We start from the raw sequence: 17,824 nt of genomic DNA on the forward strand, positions 1-17,824 counted from the left end.
AGTCTTTGTATTTGTCTGCCGGAATCCCCGGTCTCTCCTGATGCAGCAGCGGTAGAACTGTGGCATTTGACCTAGTTGCTGGTCTTGAACTGGACAGCTGCGATTTTTGGAACGAGGGCTCACTGTAACTATACTTGAAAATACTTGAAAAAAACTGTTGAATTGGAAATTTCATTTGCATCACTTTTGACCAGTAAATTTTTTCACCGGCATTTTTCCCAGCATTAATGATGGATTTGATCTGCCAAATTGAGGCATACTGCGGAAAACCCAGTGGTGACTTGAATTCAATCACGTCACTGTAATTTAAGGCATTGACTTCAGGTGAATTCTTCTGAAATGCCATTTTTATTGCCATTTCCCATTGTTTTGTGATAAATATTCACTTTCCTTTGGTGGCGTTTTCGATGACAGAGTGTGCATTGTCATTTTCACTTTGTGAATGTCCAATTACCATGAAATTTAAAGTTATCTCCTCAAGTTCAAAAACAGTAGAAGCATTGCATAGCATTACAACAACCGTTCTGTTATTATTTTGCCCCCCGCACCGGTCACAGAATAAATGAACAGATTTCTTTCCTGTGTCATTCAATGACTTAAAGTACAGAAAAACTACGGTAGCAACCTCACAGGATCCTTTTTTGGCCTCAGTTTCATTCCATAGGAAGCATGTCGTTTTCGTTGAATTTATATCAGTTATTGTGAAGTTATAATTTCGCAGTCTTTTGGAATAATAGAATGATGACACAAATATACCTCCTCTCCTTCAATAAGACCATCTGTCTGTTTTGACGAACAAGGCTCATCTACCAGAAAGACATCTTTCCACTTGCTGCCAATTTTCTTCTTTTCTTTTTCGGGATTGGGATCATAATCTGAACCGCTTCCCGCTGCAGAGTCACTTGATTCAATTCAATCTCCTCAGAGTCACTGCCTCTGTTTACAGCACCACCAGAACAAGATGGCTCAACTGCAACTCCTCCTGTTCTATCTGCGATTCCTTCTAGAAACAACTTGTTACTTGTCACTTGCCATTTAGATCCCAAAGCTTTTATAACTGTTCCTTGTATTCTTGCATCCCTCTAAAATGCATGTAAGACCATCTGTCAGTGTCCAACTGGCTTTCTCATCATATTGCCAGGCTTCCGTTGACACCCTTGAATTTATTCTAATTCGATTCATTCTGCCACTTTTCAACCACAAGTACTGGGAATTACCATAATATATCCCTGTAATCAACAAATTTTGATAGGAATCCAGAATCCAAAATCCAGGAATCAAGATATGAGTAACATCTAAATTTCAACACAAGTATTATTATCTCATCTCTCACTGATAATCTACCAGTACTCCGCATTCTGGCATCTCACACTGTTCATCTCTGAATTTTGGCAGATCATATTCGAAAACATGCATTAACCTAACTAAAAAGGTAATTACATCCTGAAAGATACTATAGAACACTCGAATGACACATGGCAGGATCTTCCCGCCACTTTACTTACATGCAATGCCTCACAGGCGTACATAAAACCTTAGTCAAGTGGAAGGTCAAAGAGGTTTATGTCCATAATTTGGACATAACCCAGTTTGGTTTTCAATTTGATTTGAAAATCCATGTGTATATGTCCACTTGACCATTGATCCACACTACCTAGAAGCATGAAACCCGGCTAAAAAGAAAGACCTATGTCCAAATAATAATAGAAACCAAAAAAGTCAAAATCACCAAAAGTGGACATAGGACAGTTTGGTTTTCCAGCGACGATATATTCTTGTTCGATTTTCAAGCCTAAAAGCGTAACAGCTATATAGATGGAGGAATATAACATACATTTACATGTCCATCCACTAATAGCATATATCAATATATTCAATTGGAATAAGAAATATGCCTGAAGTTATATAACATGATAATGATGTCAACTTTCAAAAGGTCTAACCGAGACTGTTTGAATGATGAAAAAATATGAATCGCAATAACTTGAAAATAACCTAATACATTTTATAAAACTTTCTGATGGGTCGACCTCGTAGTTTTCTGATTTAAAATTGTATTAGCTCTATGTTAGTTGTGTGATATATTAGAAAATGCTTGATCAAAACTATAGTGAATGAATCAATCAATCAATGGGTTGACGAAGTTACCACACGAGTCATGTCATACCATAACACCTAGATAACAGCATAAAAACTGTAGATTATGATCAATATAAACTAAATATTAGTGACAAAATAGTATTTATGGTGACTGCCGAGACAAGTCGAAAACAAACAATAATACAAAAAATTAGACACTTCTTCGGCGCTTAGCCTCTCTATATATTTAATGTCATTATCCGCATTTCAGGCAGGACAGTCACAGACACAGACACAGAGACACGAGTTCATCTTAGGTTTTTCAACTACGTAAATAGCAACTCCATACCACTACGAGCTACGTTTATATAGCTCAGTGGCTACGACCCGCTCGGCGCTCCCCTCTAACAAAAATCAACTACAGCAATGACAAACCCAAAACGTTGCTCCCATCACTTCCAATCTCATTTTCAACTACTGGCTTATAATAAATATACCTACTGACTAAGACACGGCCTCTCAGCCAACAACAACAACAACAACGAACGACGCACTCGTATATCTTGCCACACGCAGACTACAAGCTCACACTCGCTGTTGCCAACATTCCCATCTTCTTTTTCAGCTACTTCTTGGTAGAAATTTCATGCCTGACTAGTTGGTGTTCGTAAATTTATGAAATTGACATATAATATGTATATTATGTACCATTATCACGCATATTATATTCATATGTAACTTATTTCCGTTCTGTCGCAATTCATGTGTTTTTGCAAGCGAAAAATATAATAAATTGATTATGGGACTACTCGACAGTCGACACCTTCGTTGTATTTCAATATCGTGGTTGTATTGATATGACAATAAATTGCTGAACTGAACTACGATGATGAATCGAAAGCAAAAGAAATATCAGCATTGCGATTGCACATATTGTCGAATATCGAAATCCGAATCATTTCTGATCATACAAGAAATAAGAAATTATCTGTCCGAGAAATTCCGTCGGGATCGAGGAGCTGCACATTGACTGTATTCTTCTGTGATGAAATGGCCTCAAATGGCCTCAACAATATATCGTTTCTGTGGAATCAAAATAATTGTACGTCCATTTTACATATTTCAAGGAAATTAACTTATGTTAAGCTCTCATTTTCTTTAGGCCATATCTTGACCATGATTACTTTGAAAGAATATGTGATAAAGATAAACATGACCAAGATATGGCCAAAAAATGAACACTTGATTGCCAAGCAATTTATGAAATGGATATCAAAATTTGAAAAAAATTGACATAAGCTACTTTGATTCCACCGCGACGATAGGCTAGCCTATATATCGCCATGTCTCCAGCTCATATTCTATAACTATATTAAATTTCAGACACGATCACACGATCTTACCCAAAAGAGACATAGGCCTACGTGGTACGATTTCGGTGGTTGAAACAATCTTTCATGCCTATAATATCAAATATGGCCTAAAGCAGTGGTTCTCAACCTTTTCGTCTCCGCGGACCCCCTTAGGACTGTCACAGACCTCCGCAGACCCCCAAGTTTCAAATCAAATTTAGCTCGATTATCGAGTAAACGTTAGCCTATCTGTCTTAAGCAAATATCGACTTTATGCTAGCGATAAAGCAACCACAATGCTAAAAATCCTAACGGATAATTGGATGGCATTGAATTTTATATGTTTGTCGAAAAGATAGTTCTCAAATATGAAATTCGAAGTTACAAACAGAGAAATAACTACTAGCGGGACGTAAATCGCGCGACGCGCGAAAAATTTTTCAGATGACTGCTGCTTTGCGCCCCTTTCAGATGCTTTCACCTCGTCCTAGTTTCAGAATCACTGTCACTGAAGAATGTGGATATATATAGTTGCAAATACTTCGAAGTCACCCTGATGGACCTTTACTACTTCTATTTCTTATTTTTTCCACAAACCCCCACAAAAGATATTGGCAATTGGCAATTAAATTGCGTTTGCACTGTAGGTTATTGGATCTCAGACGGCCATTCTGTTTGTGAGTCATGAAGTTTTAGTAATAATAAAGTGAAACTGCCTCGTGATTTCCCAAATTATTTTTCCGCCATTTTGCAAATTTAGAGGTGTCCCAGGCCCCCTGAAAATGCTTCGCGGACGTCCTGTTGAGAACCACTGGCCTGAAGGATAATTTTCCTGTGATCGCACGCGTGCATGAGAAATGCGTTAGGGTCAGTTCCATATATAATCATGCAGACGTATCGCAAATTGGTGCATTTCGTTGGTTTGTGTAGCCTACAGTATATTGTATCTTTGGTTAGTGCATGCGATGGCCAACTCAAGTGTCAGGAAAGAATTTCGGTAACACTAATACAGGACTATATTTAGGCCTAGCTGTTCATATGTCATTAATTTCATCTTCAACTACATTACTGCCGTAGGACCAAACTAGGCTTTATGTAGGCTACTTGTACCAATTACGGTCGTTACCAGGCTGACTTCCTGGATGTGTAATACAAGTGTTAGTATCCGCAATATATATAGAATATTCCTAATGCAATAATTCTTATCAATACGCTGTGCGTGGAACCATATTTGAAAGTGACAGACGATTTATTGATTTATTCCTCCAAGATGTTAGGACAATTGCAGTGTAGGATAATCAGCACAATGTACACTGTACAGTGTACAGTTACAACAGGGAGATTGCCAGATTGATATGGTCTCTTTGCTCGCCCAAACCACTCATAGATTTTAGGCTTATGTGTGCAGATTATGTATTTTGAATAACGATATACGATACCAATATAATATATGATTTCAATTTGGTTTTAGTGATGCTTGGAGAGACACGTACAATCAGAAAAAATGTTTTAGAGATCGAGAAAGATTATACTGGTTATAGGCGCCTCTACTTTTATTTTTACATGGGGTGGCGAGATGAAAAAGGGAGGGGTTTGAATTGTTTCAAATTTACCAAGTTAGCATCAATTTATGACGGTTAAGTACATGCGTAAATGGATATTGCCAATAATACATGGATAGGACAAGCTTTATCGTGTTGGCGAATTTACGCGTACAAGTGCGCGCGTAAGCTTGCCAGCGAGTTCAGCGGCTAATTAGCGATACCTCGATCTCGCTTCAATGTGACTCTTCCCTATTCACCAACACGCGCGCGAACAATTGAATATGCAACCTCGGTGACGACGAACTATTTCACAAATTAATACGATTGATGTCTGCTGTGGAATCTGTTCCGTAATGGCACCGATTTCGGCCCGGTCGTATCTTTTGATAAATCGGCCTTATTATCATACATCTTGTAATGTGTTATTATTAGCGCTAATCAATCACGTCCGTTCGAGTCTGTTCGTGGTCAATTGCGCAGATTCGAAATAAATCAATTTCACGCTATCACTCTTAATAAAAGCCAGTATGACATTACAGTCGCACAAGTATAGATATAACAGGTAAATCACGGAAGGCCTGTAGCGGACGCTGGGATACCTAGGTATCCCTGAACATGAACACTGAACACTGAACACTGAACAGACGCTATATTTTAGGCCAGTGAAGTCATTTCATGCGGCTGTCCTGATGTAGACTCAGGTAGTTCAGGCTGGTAACGACATCAGGCCTAGCCTGGTGCACGTGATAGTTCATGCCAGCGATTATAGCGCGCATACCTGCAGGCGACGCGCTAAATAAACCAAGCGACGATAGCGAACATCAGATGTCAACGACCCATTTCGCATACAAATGATTCTCGCTAATTCGCAGTACGCGGCATCGATACGACAAATTAGTTTAATTGGCATTTCAAAAGGACAGGATTTCCAGTTCTTGTAGAAACTCCCTGACTACGCTCATGGGGTTTTATTTCCGACAACGCGCTGGTTAATATCAGCCCGGGGCCTACGGCCTGCGCAGGTCCCGATCAGCCAGTCGAATTTAATCGTGAAATGGTGCGATTTTAATTACCCAGATATTATTGCAGCAAGAGCAATATGGGCGCATGATGCGACCTTATCATTAGAAATACAAATCCTGATGGTTTGAAATTCGATCCGCGCCCGATAGAGTCAGTGTAGCAGCAATTCCTCGATTTGCGCACAGCGCAAAGGGGATCCGAGTCTGACATCGCGACAATTGTTTGCTCATTATAACGTTTGAGCTGCATTGCTGCATTTCCCGATAGAAGTTAGCAAAGCCTTGTTAGAGAAATAAATATGCGCACTTTGCGCAGGAATGACATTCAATTCACTGGCATACACAAACACGCTGTCATATTTCGCGATCCAATTAAAGAGGCTATCACGAAACTAACTCGAGAATTATTTTGTAAACGAATATAAGCGGGAAAATACAATTCAATTAGTAGAACGTGAATTCGCTCGTCTGATCGCGAGAGGAGATGGCGTTTTTCGGTGCACGCATGTCGAAATCGACATCGTAAACAAGGTCGCTTCGATTGATTTTGATTTGATTTTGATTGATTGATTATGATTATGATTGATTACTAATCACTGTTTACAATTTATTGGGGCGTTTTAAGCACTAGTTCGTCGTCGCCGACGAAGCTGCGTATTCAATTATTCGCGCGCGCAGCGGTAAATGGTAAATAAGTGGCATTTACGCGATATCACGGACTCGCTAATTGACATAAGGCGAGCGTTTAAGAATTTTGTATGGGGTGGCCGCCACCACATAAGTGTGCCATGGGGTGGCTACGCCACCCCGTAACTCGGCGCCTATGACACTGGTGAACACATATTTTAGGCAGACAAAGCAAGCGTAGTTTTGGGGGTTCTGAAGGGCACTGATTCCGGATATGACCTTAGTTTTTTTTATCAAATTGACTCTTGCTTTGGAGAAAATCCATGGGGCTATTTTGACCAAAATCTCCCATTTTCACGGTAATGGATAGATAGAGAATCGGCTCAGTCGTACAATAAAGTTTAGAAATTAGATCTACTTGTTATTTTTACACACATAAGACTCTTTTAATCAAAATACAGCAACAGCATTATATTTAGGGGTATTAGATTTATCATGGTTATAGACTTTCACGGATATCATGTACATAAATAAAACTCATTCCTGATATGAAATTGGAATCTTTCATCCATATATTTGAATCTGAAATCTTTCAAAGATACCAGATTTAAGCTTCTCGTTTGATAGGGATACTACGTATACCCACTTTGCTCAGCGGGAAACTATCCATTTACAAGTCAAAAGAAATGAGACGCATATGAGTATTTTAGTTTCAAGGACAAATTTTATAGCTTTATACTCCTCTTTAATTTTGGTAGAATGACCGATTGATACTGGAGAATATGTAGTTCCGTTACAATTGTTAGGCTGTACAAACTGCTTTTTTGACAAACTGATATTGATAAAATGACTGAGAACGATATGCGGGTTCTTGATAGTCAATTATGTATTGAAAACTCCAGAAACGGCTCTCAGATGTTCTGCCATTTTTTTTCTTCATTTTGTTGACCAGTGTAATCAGAGTGATAAATTACAATTTTAGAAATACTACCCGAATGCATACTGAATAAGAAGATTAAATTAAAGCTTTCAATTATGTTTTCGTTTTATTGGAACGCCGGCAGATCTTGCTTGTAATGCAACACTTCTGAGTATTGTTTTTTTTCAAACGCCAAGTTTATCGTTTATCGTAGTTGGTTCACATCATCGAGATTTTATATTGTAAAGGAATTGTGCTGTAAACAACAATACAACATTGAACATCATCTCATGTAACTGTCGCAAACCTCTCCGCCACCATGGTATCATCGGGTGTACCATCGCCACTGTCTGTAATGGGCATCATATAACATACACTAACATTGATTAAATACGTATCGCAGGGCTATACCATTTATTTGTTCTTCAGAGATATGAAATGACATTTCGTGCAACGCTGCGCTCGCCTTATCTGTACAAATCCCTGATGTGCGCCACCGGCATTTGCCTCATTGCTTTGCATTGCTACCGTGACGCAAGAACGTCGAGTCAAATTTCAAAAAGAGGACATCGCCTCAGATACGAAGGAACATCTGCAAGATGTGATATAAACTGGAATCCGCTCAAGATTGCTATCACTGAGTACGAAGACCATCAAGTTCGTGGCCCAAAAAATGGCAAAGTCTTCGTACGCAATTACAAGAAATACGGTACTATTCCGCGCCGCCCTAAATTCTTGTTTCCGCTATTGCATTTTGGTCCTAATAATCAGCTTATCGGATTGAGAGAGAGTATATTCGTCGCGATTCGCCTGAATAGAACTATTGTACTGCCGACCTTTTTGAAGCACCGTACTGACAAGTGAGTATCAATATAGCAACGCCATTTTGCAGTAGGCTTACGACAGAATATCGTGTTATACTGCAATTACAGACAAATAAAGAACAACAATTCCCCTTTGATATCACCCAATCACAGAATTGACCTCGTCAAGCTATGTGAGTTCGTTTCGTGCGTAACAGTTGGCGAATTCCGCGATATTTGCAACTATGAAATCGATGGGATTATACCGTTGAGGTAAAAGACTTCGTACTTGCGCAATTCTATTTATATGGGTAGTATACTGACTACTGACTACCATCACCACCCACCACGGTGCTCAAGATATACAAACCCCGAGACAACTTGTCTTTCATGCTCCAGAACATATGTTAATAATGACGCTAAACATCCCAGAACTTATTCCTACCTGACCTGATTTCCAGTTAACTTGGGATGAACAACAATAATTAGTCACGCATTTGTATCAAATTAGAGAAATTGTCACCTGACAATTCTGACCGTCAATATGTCTGGCCACCATCTTCTGTCTAATATGGTATATAGTCCATAAACATCCCAGTTAGCCTATATTTACTTACATAAGTGTAGGCTACTTCAGTCGACCAAAAAAAGTGCGACAATTACTGGTTCGGGTATATTTTCAGACATTACCTTCACATTTGTCTGTACAAATCCGTTATTAAATCGTATCTACCACTGAAATTGAATAGTATTGAAATGAGACTGAATATTTTCGACTGAAACTGAAATAGTAAATAACTCGTTCAGCCGCGGTCCATCGGTTGTGGTGTTATGAAATAGAGGCCTACTGCTCGTTTTTGTATCCTATCTTCACTTTATACCGTCAATGAATTCGTTATTAGCTGTCATCGTTGAAATGAAATTCACCTCTTGAATATTAATATTTCGAACTCGCGGGTGATTCATATGGAGTGAGGTGCCTTGAGCAAATTCATCTTATTGATCACTGAAAATTCGGGAATCGATTTTTGAAATTTAAAATACTGTATGATTCAAGTTGCGCCTTATTTTTCCCTCCGCGCTCATGCCTACCACTGCAATAATTCTGAAACAAATTGTACATCACATCGCAGAGAGATCGTAAGAACGAATTGAGTCAGTACTAAATTTCCTAATACATATGCGATATATTGTTATCGTGCTGGCCTGGCTACACAATTTCAGGTTCAGACTTTTGACCTCGAATTTTGCGGCCCACGGTGTTGGTTATGATCACGCCGCATCAGCAATTGGCCTGATGAGATGTAAATCCGCTCGGGCGACCTGATATAGCCCCCCATATCTCCATATTCGTCCGTGAATGAAGATGTTTTTGTGGGGTATGGGATACTTATGTTGGATGCAAAATTTCAAAACGGTAACAGAGTATGGTATATAGGTGTAAAGTATAAATAAATACAAAGGAATAAAAGTGAAATATAGCGAAGAAACAGTTATGAGTAGGGTCACATTTTAAAAAAGGCCTTTTAAAATTTTCTTTTAAGTTGTATAATTACGCCATAATTGTGCAAGTACTTTCCAAAAACATTGTATGAGCCTATACGGACGATCACCACCCGGTATAGTTGACGTAATCGAAATGCAATGGTTGAAACCCTCGAAATAGTCTGTACAACAGCTATAGTACGTAGATATATATCATTGGTACGGAATGAATGTCCTGATGATGATGACCGCTGACCGTAAAAATGCTGCATGGCGATATAGTCCTGATTAAAGATATTTGTGGTCCGTATATGACAGCGATAGGTGAGTTGCTACAGCGTTAGATCTTAGCTTTTCATCGATAGGAGTCGTCAAATAAGTTCTAGCTTGATCCACCTTACGTGCAATTGCATGCACCCCTTTCAACGGCTTCTTTTGGGAGACACATATAGCCACATTTCTGTTGTAATAACTCTATGCTGTGCGTCTTACTTGTAGAAAACTAAGTGTCGCTCGCCTACGGAATTTGGAAAAAAGAATCAGAATGCGCATTGTGCCGAAAAATCCTGACGCTTATCGCAAGAAATTCATTTCGTCAGTCGGAAGGCATTCGCGGCTGCACAGATTCGTGAGCGAGGAGATTGTTCCGAGGTTCAAATCCCAGGTGGAGTCCTACCTATATTACGTAGCATGTACCAGTTTAGGATGATGTGTGCGGGCTGTAGTTACGAAAACAAACGCAGTAAAGCGCACTAACAATTTGATAAGTTTATTCACGTATCTTATAGTGCGGTTGGAATCAATTCTAAGTATGTACGTCAATGTCCAGAAAACAATAAAAAAGCTTTTAATGAATATATTAACAATATGAAGTTAATGCATGCAGTTTCGTGCAATCCCCATATTGTGCAACCTTACCCAATAATTTCTATTTGAAGAACCCTTTCTGGCGACCAACGAATACATACACTTACCAAGAGAATAATAACCGAATATGCTTGTCTGTTTCATGGTAGCAATGTCAATGTTTATGAAGACTCTACATACTGAAGCAGTAGTTGCTTATTGTAAAGTAGATTTCGTTGAATCGAGCTCTACGTATACGAAAGCAAACATTTATAGGGTGTCCTCAAAATGTATGTCAACACATGTGCGATAACATAAAGACCAAGAAAGACGCTCCTTCCAAGATAATATGTTTGTGGATTCTTGTAGGTATGTGCAGCGCAGAGCTGAAAGTCGAGCCCAGTCAACAAAACTTGCAGTTGACATATCAATGGTAGAGGCTATAGGTTCAGAGTATACATATGTGACTTCAAAATGGTGCACTATAATGGTGACATTTCACACGTGATTATGGTATGACGATTTTGTGTATTGGCAATTCTCTTGTTTCATAACAGGTTCGTTAATATAGCTTTGGTGTGTCACCAGTGCCGAGTCTACTAATTTAAGGGAAAAAAGCCTAGTCAAAGATAATAAATAATTAAAAACATTCCGCCCTCATCTATCATGATATATAAAACGATACCCTTCACATAAGAAATCATGGTAGGCGCAAATCGTTATATAGGCCTGTAGCCTGCCTAGTGCCTTGATATTTTGATTTAGACTTTATATCTTGATATTCGATCCTTTAAATCAGTGGCTCTCAACCGAGTTCTCAACCGGTGTTCGATGGAGCAACGTTCCTTCTAATTTTTTACGGGTCCGCGCACACTCACCAACTCACTGCGCAGACCCTTGGACAACAGTTCGTAACTACTAAAAAAGGTCAGCACTCGGGATTTGTTGTGCGCAGCGAAGATTTTCTGTGCGCAGAGACCGTGTTAGCACTGCGCATTTGCGCAGGAACATTGTCCCCGAGCCAATCACAGGGGTTTCGAAGAGATCAAGAGACACATATAACTAAAACACATTATTTGTGATGGTTGTATGGTGCACCCGTATTGGTCATCATGGGTTGTGGGTATAATTAGGCTCGATCTGCAGTCGAATTGCGAAAGTGATAGTTCAGGGGTGGGCAACCTTTTTGCTATTCACGGCCGGATTTCGATTACTTATATAGCCCGCGGCCGCAATAACGGACATAGTCGCAATGAACCAACTGGACACCAAATACCCATGTTAAAATACCCATGTCCATGTCCGGTAAACTCCAGGCTAATCTACTGCTTCATATCGTGTTACTAATACTCATCGAAATCGATAGTGGTCATGTAATTAATATATAGCTACTGGGAGTGGGCATGGTCGCGCGAACCGCACAAATGTTTTCTCATTTAGAGATGAATTTCGTCATTAATATTAGTAGTTTCACAGATTACTATCAAATATTCATCCTTTCTCAGACCATATGATCAAATTCACCGGACCGGTAGAGTTGATGGAGGGAGTACGTGTTTTTTCGAAATTTTGAGATAGTTAGAAATGATGATGCATCTTCGGATTGGCCAATTGTTATTAGTCACTTTGTTGCATTCAGTATATTTATACGGTTAGCCTACCATACGTCCTCTTTTAATAGGATTTGTCCTCTTTTTTAACTTTTTTGAAAGTGTCCTCGGAGGACGCCCTTTTGTCCTTTTTTTGAGATTTTGTCCTCTTTTTTGAGAATTTAGGTCAATTTAGAGCAAATTGCGAGTGGTATGCCGTAAATTAGCACAGAACTGACGCTCCGGCGGGCATTTCGGAGTGAAAAACGGTTATTTTAGCTCTGGGCGGTAATAAGATGACCTTTTTTTTAGTCATCCACCTAGCAAAGCGGGAAGGAAAACGGTATTTTGAGCTCTGAGCGGAAAAGATGACCTTTTTTTTTAGTCAACCGATCACAAAGTGGGAAAAATTCACCGGTTCTTGAGAATTCTTCTCCGGTTTTGCAAGTCTCAAATTTCTGAATTAGTGTCCTCTTTTTAGATTTCCAAAATACGGTAAGCCTAGTATATTAATAACCTCGTATTTAGAGCAAATTGCGAGTGGTATGCCGTAAATTAGCACAGAACTGACGCTCCGGCGGGCATTTCGGAGTGAAAAACGGTTATTTTAGCTCTGGGCGGTAATAAGATGACCTTTTTTTTAGTCATCCACCTAGCAAAGCGGGAAGGAAAACGGTATTTTGAGCTCTGAGCGGAAAAGATGACCTTTTTTTTTTAGTCAACCGATCACAAAGTGGGAAAAATTCACCGGTTCTTGAGAATTCTTCTCCGGTTTTGCAAGTCTCAAATTTCTGAATTAGTGTCCTCTTTTTAGATTTCCAAAATACGGTAAGCCTAGTATATTAATAACCTCGTATTAAGATTATTGGTATAATGGTGATATTGGAATCTCCCGAACGTACCAGAAACAAATTTCGTCCGTGAGGAGCATACGATTCCAAGTTGGTACTTCTATATGGGGTGCATCATTTTCCTCCGCTGTTTGAATCTGTACCCTGGGGCTCAGATTGCAAAGAGCGCTACTATATTAAAATTGGAAAATAAAGTCGCATTGAATCGCGCGTAGCGCTAAGAAAATTTCAATATCAATAAAATCTTTCAATGATTAATTAAATCTCTCAATAATTCGCTAGTCAAATCGTAAATTCATGTCGACGACCGCCAACACATACTTATTGAATGACGTGTCTACTGCCGCACGAATTTCCTGCTACGGCCGAAGGTTGCCCTCCTCTGTTGTAGTGGTACGTCGTGTGCAGTAACGTATATACAGGGAAGGCTGAGGTTCAAAATCGAAACCCCGTTCTTCTGAAATGATATTTCATTCTCCAATATATATAGGTTCATTTTTAATTTAGAAATTGGTATCATGCTGTTGATTTTCAACTGAACAATACGAAGGCACTTTCAAAGGTGATGCCTTACATTTTTAGCCTGGTATCTGATAGAGAACGGCAGAAATATTCATTATTTTTTCGTATTCTGTCAAAATATATTTTAATAGTTTTGTTCTTTCAAGACTCTGTTTATGCACGAGTCATTTTTGCACCAGTATAGATGTGCATTCAGCTATAGGTGTAATGTTGTAGATTTTTGCTCTTATGACTTTTGTGAGTTGGGGTTCCGCCAGGTATTGAAGAGTAGCGTTAGTGTTCCGCCGGTTAAGTTAGGTTAAGAACCACTGTGGTAAATACTGAAATAATAATCACATTCAGATCGGTGTATGACCTTCTAATTGCAGAAACGCTGCGTGATATACGCTCTGCCTTACAAGGGTCTTCGTGCTTCTGACCGAGCTATGATTCTTCACGATAAAGTTATGACGAAGCTAATGGCAGGTATATGTTACGGCAGTGAATAATGGGCAACATTATACAAATCGCCACGAAATTCCTACAATTATTTCTGTAGAGAACCCACTGACAGATGAGGAAAACACACTGTTGTCCATCATCGATCACACGCAAGCCCCACGCTATGTTATGAGCATTGCGCGGGAGTACATTCGTCGGTATTTTGAGGATGAAAACTTTATTGCTGTGCACTGGCGATACAATAGAAAAGATTTCATATCGAGGTCTTGCGTGATTAATCCACAAATATTGAGAATTCCATACTTTTGTCGTCGCATGTCTTTCAGGCATTTTTGCAACAAGGATCCAATTACCGCCAAGGTCTGTTCTACAGCGAAAAAATTCACGGCGTTAGACTTCGTTTATCGGATAGTCGAGAAGAAATCCTACCTCAAAGTGCGAGGCACGGATGTCAGGCATGTCTACATTGCATCCCCAAAGACAGAAAGAAGCTTTATATCCGACGTATCGAAAATGTTACGGGATAAGCAGGTTCTATAAAACTGTCTGTTGTTATACACCCCACATCCCACATTACTCCACTACACATTAGCGTCACGAGGTAAATTGAAAAAAGCTATAGAGGCTACTCAGCACATAGCCGCCGTAATGGAGAATGATCACAATGTGTGACAAACAGCAGACGAGACTTCGTGAATGACGTTTTTTAAACAATTCATCATGTTCGAAGTAGTTATTTGGGCATTGACCATAGTATCATCATTTCATTCCGATCAAATTTGCCACATTGCCACGTTATTCTCACAGGGATTGGCGGTGTTGTCATCATTACATTTGGAGAAATTCTTGAGTTCTAATTACAAGAGCTGTGACTTCCTGGTCAAGACGCATTTACAGGATATTCTATCAACAATAGAAATGGAAGTGTGCAGAAGTGCGACCATGTTTCTCAGGTTTGCTCAAGTTCAAGTTAACGATTCTGGTGACGCGACAATTTGTAGCGAGATAGTGTAATGGTGATGCATCCGGCTATATTTCGTCAAATGAGCTATATTGACCCTATATTTTCAATTGCAACTTCGAAAGAGCCATACATGTCAATCAACGGTTGCGTCACGATTGAACATCCGTGGCGTGTTGGTAGCACTAATATGTGGGATACGTAGTAAGCGCAATATTTTTCTGCCCATATGGGTAGGTGGAGCCAAACATGGTCATTGGTCATTACTCATTACAGTAGTCAGTGACGTGGGGTTAGGGGAGGCAAGTGAGGTAGTGCCTCAGATGCAGAGGTGGTCAAAGTAGTCAAGAAAGCTACTAAAGTACGAGTAGAAGTACTTCTTCCATAATATTAATTAGAGCTCAAAGTATATGATACGGGAAATTGAAAGTGAAATGTAATTACTACTTCTAAAAGCGGAAAATGTACTTCATGTCTTTAGTCTAGAAAGTTTCAAAAGTGCTACATTCAAAAAGCTCTAAAACTAAAAAAGTCAGAGTCCACTATTCCAGATTAGGACACGCCATGGGGGAAGGGCAACAATCCGGTGTGAGCGGAACCATGTCAACCCGCAACCTAAATTATTCACCGATACTTTCGTGAAATCCGTATCTACTGAGCGCGAAGCGTGACGAAAATTCTGGGCTTTACTCAACTTTTATGAAGATTTAATGTTGATATTCGATGAAAACAGCCCCGAAATTCCTCAGGCTATCTTCCTGATTGGTGGTTTAAACTACTTCTACTTGACAAACTGAAAATAGCGAAAGTAAGTAAGTAGATCACAAAATATTACGAAGTAGAAGTAGCGAAAATCAGATCTACTTGAGTAAGAACTAGAAGTAGAGGAAAACTACTTGAGCACTTCGAAAAAGTAGAAGTACTTCGTTACTGACCACCTCTGCTCAGATGTCGTCAGGTATGAGTAAAGGAAATCGTGATCCCTTCAATGGTTATTGTTATCTTCTATCAATGTTTATGAAGGGGTAGATCTTAAATATTTTTATTCCCAAAATCACGGAATTTTAATATTTATTGTTCGAAACTAAAGCGCGAAAGGAGAGGTAGGCCTAAGGCTCAGATGGGGCACAGACGGACCAAGCCTCACCTGTGACATCGTAAGTAGGTTAGAATTTATAATGGAGTGATATCAATCAGATGTGACTGTCGCGCTGATTCTAAAAACATAGGTATTGATCGACTTCTTAAATATATGGCGTTATACGTAACGTTGCGTTACACACACCTACATTTTTACGGCGGTGCTACTAACCAATCAAGAAAATGGATAGCGTATTGTTTTGACTTTGAATTCGTAATTGTGAATGTCACTTCCAAGGCATTTTAATTCTCGGCGTAGAGCAGGAAGATAATGTTTATTTGAAAACTGCATTTTCCTACAAGTTGCCACGTCTGCTATTCTTTTTCGTCAATCAAGGTATTGTGCAATCCACGATTTCTGGGCGCGCGATGCTGGATAGATCGAATTCGCGAGTGGTCTTAGTCGCCGGTGCGACAGCAACTTTAATTTGAAGAGTTTAAAAAGAGGATGTTACGAGCCGTTAACCGTGGTTACCCCACTGTCTTGACTTCTCAAAGACACGTTCTTGTTTCATTGTTCATGCTACCACGAGAATAATTATTCTCGCCGTCATGAAAATTTACTAACAAGTTGCTGCAATATTGATAAATTAGGTGTAAAATTAAAAATTTCTTATACCTAGACGAGCCATAGGTTCCCGACCACTTCTATAGACCCTCGAAGAGTCTGCAGGCGTAGGCCTACCTCTTTCTCCAATATGGGTGTGAAAAATATCGGTCTCTTGCGGTTTCGAATTGAATTCGAAATTGGCCGTTGGACAAACAAGCCCGTATGCTTTACCTCTGCTGATAGTGATATAGTGATAGTGATAGATATATGACATAAGTCTGCTGCTATATATTGCTAACAACATGTACTTTTCCACAGGTCGATCCGATCGAGTTGGAGCGAAAATGTAGCGATCAACAGATTGATATCGAGAAACGAATCGTGGGATCGATCAAACGATTCCACTATTTTTGCTGTGTAATATTATTATAGTTGACTCAAATCAGCTTTATATTGCGATTTGTGACCAACCAATTCGTGAACAGTGTCTACAGCGGATATTTCACAAATTTCGTTCAATCCCCAATAATTTCACGAAGCTGCGTCATGCTCGAAGCGAAGATGTTCGGATATTTATTTTTACAATGGAACATAATTAGGGTCGAATATGCTTTAAATATTCATTTGTTTAACATTGCGTGAACAATCGTAGAAGAAATTGCTGCACAGCGTTTGTTCAGACAGACATATTGTTATATCTTCCTTTGTAATGCAATATGTTTTGAACTGATCGATGGAAATATTAATACATGGTGATGATGATGTTTGTCCATTACGTACCGATCATATTGGACGATGACGATATGGGCTACATGCATTTATATCATTTGGTAATGGATAATAATTATAGTCGCACCATAGCGTAACGTTGTAAATTGCTATGGTCGCACGCACAGCCGAATTATCTTTTTAGAAATATAAATTACTATGCGATTGAAATAAAATAAATGGATATAAACATCATTAATATTATCATCATCATATATTTGTGGTTTATTTTGGCTCTGGTGGGGTGGAAGATGATCTCGAAGTTGTTTGATCTCCGAGTTGTTTGCGGCCAGCGTCGAATAATTTTATTATTCCCTGTGTTCCT

General features: G+C 39.3%; 1 protein-coding gene across 2 annotated transcripts; it reads left to right on the forward strand.

The window, feature by feature from the left end:
- Positions 1 to 7,476: 7,476 nt before the first annotated feature.
- On the forward strand, positions 7,477 to 17,657 carry LOC145438866 (uncharacterized). 2 transcript variants are annotated; one of them, XM_080316238.1, is made up of 8 exons: positions 7,479 to 8,403; positions 8,476 to 8,619; positions 10,330 to 10,495; positions 14,008 to 14,104; positions 14,178 to 14,343; positions 14,407 to 14,611; positions 14,888 to 15,033; positions 17,050 to 17,188. In XM_080316238.1, exons 1-8 carry the CDS (start codon positions 7,982 to 7,984, stop codon positions 17,150 to 17,152), a joined length of 1,449 nt encoding a protein of 482 aa, XP_080172364.1. In that variant the 5' UTR covers positions 7,479 to 7,981; the 3' UTR covers positions 17,153 to 17,188. The 2 variants fall into 2 exon arrangements, with proteins under 2 accessions (XP_080172363.1, XP_080172364.1); XM_080316237.1 differs by having other exon boundaries at positions 7,477 to 8,403; positions 14,178 to 14,611; positions 17,050 to 17,657.
- The last annotated feature ends 167 nt before the right edge of the window (positions 17,658 to 17,824 follow it).

This window comes from Botryllus schlosseri, chromosome 5 (genome assembly GCF_051294905.1).
Source record: "Botryllus schlosseri isolate E-star chromosome 5, Bs_hap1, whole genome shotgun sequence".
In the NCBI taxonomy this organism is placed as follows: Eukaryota; Metazoa; Chordata; class Ascidiacea; order Stolidobranchia; family Styelidae; genus Botryllus; species Botryllus schlosseri.

Bases quoted from the DNA above. Each gene is read 5' to 3' on its own strand.
- LOC145438866 (XM_080316237.1), top strand. From the start codon at position 7,982: ATGACATTTCGTGCAACGCTGCGCTCGCCTTATCTGTACAAATCCCTG. The intron at 8,620-10,329 runs GTAAAAGACTTC...TCTTACTTGTAG, and splicing joins GATGGGATTATACCGTTGAG to AAAACTAAGTGTCGCTCGCC. The intron at 15,034-17,049 runs GTTTGCTCAAGT...ACTTTTCCACAG, and splicing joins AGTGCGACCATGTTTCTCAG to GTCGATCCGATCGAGTTGGA.